The sequence below is a fragment of the Aphelocoma coerulescens genome, assembly GCF_041296385.1.
Source record: "Aphelocoma coerulescens isolate FSJ_1873_10779 chromosome Z unlocalized genomic scaffold, UR_Acoe_1.0 ChrZ, whole genome shotgun sequence".
NCBI classification, from domain to species: Eukaryota; Metazoa; Chordata; class Aves; order Passeriformes; family Corvidae; genus Aphelocoma; species Aphelocoma coerulescens.
In genome coordinates, this window is record NW_027184085.1 from 45,390,250 (window position 1) to 45,398,850 (window position 8,601).

General features: G+C 49.1%; 1 protein-coding gene across 1 annotated transcript; it reads right to left on the reverse strand.

Annotated features, from left to right (window-relative positions):
- Positions 1-540: 540 nt before the first annotated feature.
- TMEM271 (transmembrane protein 271) lies at positions 541-5,952 on the reverse strand. The gene has a single exon (XM_069002106.1). It carries the CDS (start codon positions 5,943-5,945, stop codon positions 4,854-4,856), a length of 1,092 nt encoding a protein of 363 aa, XP_068858207.1. The 5' UTR covers positions 5,946-5,952; the 3' UTR covers positions 541-4,853.
- Positions 5,953-8,601: the final 2,649 nt, after the last annotated feature.

Below are 8,601 nucleotides of genomic sequence, written 5' to 3' on the forward strand. Positions count from 1 at the left end.
ATTGTTGCAACAGGTAATTGAAGTGTTGCTCCCCAGCACTCCATCAGCCTGTGGATTTCTTGAAGTCCATCTGTTATCTGCTAAACTGTTATTAGATGATCTTTTGCTGATTCTGGAACATATACCGAGCCCTAGTCCCATGCCATTAATTACAGAGAGATAATTAAGAAATTTAAAAACTGGACAGTGATTATGAGGAATTCGAATCTTACCCTTATGCATTTTAATTGGAAATATGAGCCTGTATTAAGAAGAGGTAACTCTAACACACATATAGAGTGCCATCAAATGAAATGAACAGATATTTGCCAGCAGAATTTATCTAAAATATTTGAGCATCTTGTAACTGAGAAACACCTGACTTACGGAAACTTCACAGTAAAACCTGGAATTATATATCCCGGTTCCACTTGTAGCACTTGTAAGTCTCTGAAAACCAAGTTTTTGTAATGAAAATGGTAATTAAATACTAGTTTCAGTTGTACTATTAGACATCCACCTAAGACAATAAAGAATATGAAATGAAGAGCATTAGGCTTTTCTTATAGGATATGCTGTGCTTTAAAACTTATTTTATTGATCCTAAAGTTACAAGATCAATTACTGACATTTTCTTGAGGATCAATCTTGGATTAAATGGCAAAATGAAGAAAAGGTTTTCATATGTACTATATCCAAAAGCAGAAACAGATTGCCGTTCTCATGTGAACATTCAGAAACCTTTTCTGATTATTAAACAGTATGTCTGAAATATATCTAAGTTATACCAGCCGCCATTGCGCTTTTTGGTGAACCAAAGAAGTCCTACAGTGAAATCAAACTTTGAGTAAAATCTGTACTACCTTAATACAATTTCCCTCTAACATAATTTTTTCCTGTTTTTAGATCCATATTCTGTCTGTCAATTACAATGCAAAGTATAAGTAAGATTTAAGCAAGGATGTTGGAGTGTGAAAATAATTCATGTGAATTGCTAATAGGCTGGTGGGAATACATTTTTTCCACATGAAGGCAAATGCTGTCTCATCAAAGACAGCAGACTTGATTTTCCACTGCTTCATCCCTTGACTAGCCACTATTACCTGCAGAAGGGACACGAAAGCTGAGAGCAGTCTGCTACTAAATCAGTACTCCACTGTGACCAAAACAGTAGTATTGCACTTATTCTTCCTTCCTTTGAACAGATGCGAGTAAAGCTCACAGATTAAAACAAGCCATAGGGCAAAAAGAAGTCTTGTCATTACTTCAGGTAGGCAAAATGGAGATTTGATAGCACATACACGTTCTTCTTCCATTCTCCCTGGTTTTGCTACTTAAGGCAGAAGCCTTGCAGTTATCACCCTTCAGTGACATGAACTGATCAGGTTTGCATTCACCTTGACAATCCTGTGATGGAGAATGGGAAATAAAGGGACAGCATGAGTCCTCTCAGGTAATTAACCAAAGCTCCAATGCTTCCCACACCAGCCTATTTTCAATTTTGGCACAGTATAGTTTATACACTCTAACATTATTGCTCAGAAGATAGAATGATGATTCAGGTTTACTAAAAACAGCTTCACAATACTGCAATCATGCCTGTGAAGCTTCATCTTGTATCCTGTGTTTATAAGTTTCTTCTCACTGAGAAATAAATTTGTGTGGTGTTTCGTGTTTTATCAGAAAAGTTAGTCACCAGATACCTGAAACACTGATGTACCATCTTTAGGAAAACATGGCTTGTTTGGTCAATCTGCCTGCCAATTCTTTTCCCTGCATTTAAAAACATATGTATAATACCATAGGTGACCTCCCTTTATACTGCTGTCCATACCAATCACAAATAACTGAGAAATAATATGCCACTGCTGCATCCTGTCATGCCAGAAGATCAAGATTACTTTGAAGATTATTTAGAGTAGGTGTTACATATCATTTGTGCCCAGATCCACTGAAGTCAATGAAACGACGCCTACTGGCTTCTGTGGGAGTCTGACTTGGACATTATTCTGGCAATCTGTCCACCACTAAATTAAACTATTCCAGGGGATAAAAGCCCAAATGAAGAAAAGTAGAATTTGGGAACTAAAACAGCCGCAAATAAATATTCTAATTCAATGGCATCCTGAAAAGACTTAAATAAAACACAAACACACTTACACAGGCGTGTACACACACATACATACAAAAAAAAGTTATGACTTTAACAATCTTAAAAATCCATAGTCTAAAATTGTTTACATTTAAACAATTGAGTATAATAGGTAGCTTTCTTGACTTTCCATTTATTTCCCTGAGCACTGATCTTTGGAACATCTGGAGTTTCAGAATTGTCTAGTTCATAATTCCTAAAATAATTATCTTAAGTAAAATGCTGCCTTTTTATGACAAAAATCAATTCCCTAAGTAAAACTAGGATACAACTTCCATGAACTACAATGTATATAGCCAAATTTTTTAAAAACCAACAACTATTATTACACATCTGCATCTGTATTTAGGCACCTAGCTGGTTCATCTGTTTTTCAAAATCACCCTGCAGTCTAGCAGTTCCCGTTTAATTCAGTATCAGGTACTATGCTGTCTCATAAACTCATTCAATTGGAGACCTACATAATGATTTAGCCTCCCTGCTTTAGTTACTCATTTTGCAAAATCTCGTTTGTGTAAGCAATACAGTAAGTTATGGGATTGGTCTTGTGCCTAAATCAATGTTACAGGCAAAGATTGCAGGACTTCTCACTTTCCCATAAGGGGTTAAGAAGGTGCATCTGCAGAGAGGCAGCATAAAACCAATCTTCAGCACTAAAATGGGACTTAGCTAGGGCATATGTTTTAGACTGGCATTCCACACCAGGAAATCTGCTGGCCAAAAGGAGCTCTATTTTAAATTTCTGCTATTTAGAACTACTTGACAAATTGGCAACTGCTGCTTTTCGCTCTTCTCTAGATTAGAGCTTTAATTGTGAGCTTCACAGACATCATTTTGCAACTTTAAGACTTCTCAGGCATTCTGCATTTTAAATTACACAAAGTGTGCAAGTCAAAACATTTTAGAAAACAACAGTGCAGAGATATTTGAATATTTTAGAATCAAATCTCTCTCTCCAGTTCTAAGGCTGCAAATTACGTCAGCCTCTCTGCAGCTAAAAAGTTCGAAACAATTTTCCATGAACCACAGAAATAGACTGTAACTTTGCATACTCTTAACTCTCCCTCCACTCTGTCTCTCCTCCTCTTCCACCTTCCCCCCACCCCCCAGCCCCCGGGTAGCTGATACACTGGCATTATGCAGCAGGCTCCAAACACAGGATTAACAAAAAGGTTATTTTGTAATACTTCGTTTCAATATGCCTTAACTGGAGGAGGGGGTATTGAGCCAAATGCAACCAGGAGAGTTGCTTTTTGGTTCTTCCTGCAACATGAAATCAAGCCTTTGCCTGTTCTCAAATGGTGTAATAAAATCTGCTTCTCTTTAATTAGCACTTTTTTACACTATCTGGTACTGGCATTCCACAGCAGAATCCAAAAGCAGGATTTAGCACTTTTTCTCTGTGCAGAAACCCTTTTTAATACCTCGAAGTTCATGAAGAGTTAACAGCTTACGATCCCATTATGATCCCCTCCCCCTTTTCAGAAATTAGACTGGCCTTTCTTTAAATAAACAAACAAAACAAACAAACAAACAAATCTTTGCTTTAAAATAGGAGTATAAATACTGTTTTGAAGACACATTTGGCAGATGTCTTCCAGGAGGGTTTATCTTTTTTTTTTTTTTTTTTTTTTTTTTATATCCTTTAAAACTGTGACTACTGCACCAGTTAAGGCTGTTTACAATATATGTATTTTTCAAACAAAACTTTTAATATTCAAGCTTACCAGATTGATGAATTGTAACAGGTAAAATGGAACTCTTTACAAGGTAAACCATGTAGTTGTACAAAATAGAATTATACCCTTCACCTGTGCAAAACAAAAAGAAATCCTGCCTTGCATTAAAAACACAGAACCTGTTTACAAAAAGGAATGTGTACTACATTTGGACTTCCTTTTTAACTGCCATATCCTAGCAACATCTCAGTTATTTTAGTAAAGGAACTAATCATCGATTTTTAAACTGCAGTGAATTTACCAAACATTTTCACTATAGACTTCTGAAAGCTTTTACAGTAAGAAGTTATCAACAAAAGCAGGCACGTTAGTGTACAAAAACGTTGTTGATTTTTTTTCCTGTTTCTTTTTCAAAGTGCAGGTTTTTCTCAATGTGCATCTTACAAGACCAACGAATGTTTTAACTCACTAAATCTTAAAACAGAACTCAATTCTCCCAAGGAGTAGTGTAAACGTTAAAGATCCCCAATACACCTCTAGTAAACGTGACACAAATGTCTCTGCGTTGTTTAGAAATTTAGCTCTTTTGAGAGGTAAAGAAGCTTCATGACACCTTTTCCTTACACTGGCTGGTTATCATAAATGGGTAACTCTGGACTGCTAAAGCTGGAGACTGATGAATCACTTGAAGGGAACTAAACTTGGCTACAGAGGAGAGGCGACGGGAGGAACCAACCCTTAGGCGTTTCTTGCGCAGCCTTCGGAAAATTCAGCTGCCGGCGGACGAAGGGTCGGTGTGGGGGAGGCAAGGGGGGGAAGGAAGGGGAAAGCAGGGAGGGAGGAAGGAGAAGCTTCCGCAGAGCCAGAGGCACGGCGGCACGCCGCCCGTGTCCCGCTGCGCCCGCCACGGCGGGACCATCCCGTGGGTAGTGCGAGAACTGTCCCCGAGCCCCGTGGCTGCGAAGTGCTGGCGGGCCCGCTCCCGGCTGTCACGGCGATCCGGGGGCCAGGCGGGGAGCTGGGCGTCCCGGTGGCGGCTGGCGCTAGGTGCCGTGAGCGCAGGGCTCCCCGGGGTAGATCTCCTCGTAGGCGGGGGGCTGCTCGCTGGGCAGAGGGTAGCAGTAGGGGTAGGAGGCGTTGAGCTCAGGGTCCATGGGCGAGTAGCCGGGCAGCTCGACGGAGGGATGTCCTCCGCAGTGCACCTCCACGCCGGCCTCGTCGAAGACGTGGAAGACGCCCACGTTGATGTAGGAGACGGCCTGGAAGGGACAATCCCCGGGGCTGAGTTCGGGCTCGCCACCGGAGAAGAGGGAGCCCTGGCTCTGGCGCGGCGCCCGTCGCCCGCCGCCGCCGCCCCTTCGCCGCCGCCGCCGCCCGCCCGCCGCCGCCGCCGCCGGGGCCGCTCGCCGCCGCCGCCGCCTCCGTCCGCGCTGCTGCGCGGCCTTGTAGTTCTTGACAAGGAGCAGGTTGAGCAGGCCCAGGAGGCACTCCAGCGCGTTGAAAACGGTGGAGAGCACCAAGCCTTGCTGGTAGTCCCGCAGCTTCTGGCAGCGGAGCGCGGCGGCGGAGCCGTCGGGGACCGCGGGTCCGCTCCGCGGGCGGGCCGCGCCGCCGGGCTGCAGCAGGCAATAGTGCGAGTACTTCCTCTCCACCAGCGACACGGTGTCGCCGTCGATGACGGCGCCGGCGAAGGCGCTCAGCACGCCCAGCATGAACACCAGCACCCCCAGAAGCAGGAAGTTCTGCCGCCCCCCGGGCGACGCCTTCTCCACCGGCCCCGACGGCGCGGCCGCCGCCTCCGCCCCGCCGGCGCCGCCGCTCGCCGGGTCCGGGTCCCCGGCCGGGGCCAAAGCAGAGGCCGGTGCCGGTGCTGAGGCCGGTGCCGGAGCTGGCGCCACGGGCGCCTCGTCGGGCGGGCGACAGCAGAGCAGCGCAGCGGCGAGCAGAGAAAGGCCGGCGGCCAGCAGCAGCCCCGAGTAGAAGGCGCCGGCGGCGGTGCCCAGGCGGAAGGGCTCGCCTTTGAGCTCGGAGCCCAGCGAGAAGCACTTGAGGCCCACGGCGGCGGCGCTGAGGGCGCAGGCGAGCAGGAGGCAGCTGGAGAGCGCGGCGCAGGCTCCCCGCACGCTCCACTTCATCCTCCGCGCCGCCGCCGCCGCCGCCGCCCCGCCGTCCGCCTCATCCTCCTCCCGCGGCCCCCCCCGGCCCCGCGGCGGCGGCGGCGCGGCGCGGCGCGGCCATGCGAGCGCGGCGCTCCCCGACGGGGCGGCTGCGCTCCGCTCCGCTCCGCACGGCAGGCAGCTGCCGGCCGCAGTGAGCCGGGCGCGGCGAGCGCGCAACGCTCCCCCCACCGCCTCCCGGTCGCCGCCGCCTCCTCGTCCCCGCCCGCCCTCTCTTATCGCGGCGGCTGCGGGGAGGCGATTAATTATGGATGGAAGCCGCGGCGGGCGGGGGGACGGAGGGGGCGGCCCGCCGGGCCGCCGCGGGTGGCGGGGGGAGAGTGCGACCCCCGGCGAAGCCGGGGGCGGCGAGGCTGCCCAGCCCGCCCTCCCACCCTCGTGGTGCGGGGGGGCTGCACGCCGCCCTCCGGCCGGCCCCGCACCGCGGAGAGCGGCGAGGGACGCGCAGCTCGGGCAGGGGGTGGCGGGGGTTTGAACACCCCCACTGGTTTCGTTGCCGAGGGCCGCTGCTTGTCTCCGTGTTCCTGTCTTCTCTCCCTCTCTTAATTTTATTTATTTATTTCTTAGCTCTTGCACTCGCCAGGAGGCCGGCGAGCCGCCGTGCATCCCTGTGACCGCGTTGCGGTGTGTCGGCAGCTCTGATGCAGCGAGCCGACTGAGCACCCCACGCCGCACTGCCCGGCGCAGGTCCTCCGTGCCCGCGGGGGCGGCGGTCCCCAGCAGCCCTCTTTGTTTCTTGCACCGCCGGTGAACCCCTGTGGGATTGCTCCCCGTGGGCGGCGGGGCTCCAGGGACGAATAGCCACGGCGGCACCCTCGGGACGTCCCGTCCGGGAGCGCCCGCAGCACCGGGGGTGGAAGCCAGTCTGGGGGTGGTGCCGCCAGTTGCCCCGGTAGAGGGTGGCTCGGCGACTCCTCGGGGAGCACCTGGTGTGGCCTTCTGAAGGAGAGGTTGGAACCTCAGCCTCGGAGCGGGGAAGTCCGGCAAGGGGTTCTTGAGGAAGGCTCTTCTTCGCCAGTCCCTTTTTCTTCCGGGAAGCTGTAGCCTTTCAGCTCCCCCATTTTCCCTATCAGCCGTGCGCACGCCAGCCTTGCTGGGTATTTTTAGCCGGCGCCGCTGATTAGCATTCAGGGGAGCAAGCGAGAAAGAGAAAGCAGTTTTCCAAATCGTTTTCTCTTCCAGCAGCTCAAGTGCACCTGTTGGTGGCAGGACGAGTGTGTGTGGCATTATCTGGTGTTCAGCTTTCTCCAGAGAAGCGACCTTGCCCCTCTGTCCCGTCGGGGTATGCCCTGTCGGCACCTCTCTTGAGGAGCACGAGCACCCTGCTGTAATCTCGGGCAGATGGGCACAGGTGTCTATTTGCAGCAGCTGCTCCTCCCCGAGAGAGGTTTCTGGGCCCTGCATGGGGCAGTGGTCCTCCCAAGCACACTTGGTGGGAGGCTGTCTTGCCTGGAGCCCAGCTCTGTATGGTTGCACTGTCCAGAAGTATCAAAAAGTATCAAGGGGATGTGCCATCCTGTCCCTTAGGACCACAGACAAGGGAATTTTTCTCTCTCCCTCCTGTTCTCAAAGGGCCCATGGTGCACTGAGTATGGGAGAAAACACAAAAGTCCTGACCAGCCTTCTTGTGTCTCTCAAGAAAGCAGTGGCTGGGTATGTTATCCACAGTCGTCATCAGCTCTTCCGCTTCCCAGGCTGTCCCTCACTTGTGAGGGTTGAGTATGTTGGTCTGCTGATCTGTGGCTGTGTAAACATTTGGCTATAGGATCTGTGACTTTGGCTCTGCATGTGGTGAGTGCCTGGACTGCTGGGGAAGATCTTCAGGTGTCTGGAAAAGAACTCACCCCATCACTCTTGAAAAGTGAATGCATAGAGGGCACACAGGATTTTATAATTTATGGCACACACCTCCTGAGATCTCTGTTGAACATAAAAAAAATGCTTCAGAAAGCACATGTAAACTCAATCCAGCTGTTAATCCACAGGACCCTGGTAGACACATTGTGTGGAGGGAGAGGAGAAGTAGTTAGTGGGAAGCAAACTCTTAATGAACTAATTATATGTAGAATGGGCAAAGTGCCTTACTCCCTGACACACAACGTAAACTTATATGTGAGGGAAATGTGTGATTTGTATAACTTCACTGTCAAGAGCTTAAAAAAAATGAACTAGTTATTGCTAACACTGAATAAATACAAAACTAAGAAAAGCTCTAAGCCTTTATGCCTTAAATTATTAGTCAGGCTTTAAGTTACAATGGTTAGAGTAGAAAAAGCAAACCTTCCATTGAGGGCAAATTGTTCCTTTTTTGTATAAAGGGTTTCTTGATATTTCTTTCCTTCTTCCTGTTTTGGCAACTTCCAGAAGTGAGCAGCAAGGCTTCTCCAGCATGGTTCTTCAGGTGTTCCTACAGCTGTCTCAGGTGTTCAGTCTTCCTCATCTTGAATGTCATCTTCTAAAGAAAGGACCTTTTCTTCCCTGTGTTTGTGATAGGAAATTGATCTTTGATTGCACCCCACAAAGTTGTGCATTGTGAGAGGCCAGGCTAATGCACAAAGTTAATAATGTAATTAATAACTCTGCTGTACCTTTTATTCCTCTTGTGGAGCAGCTT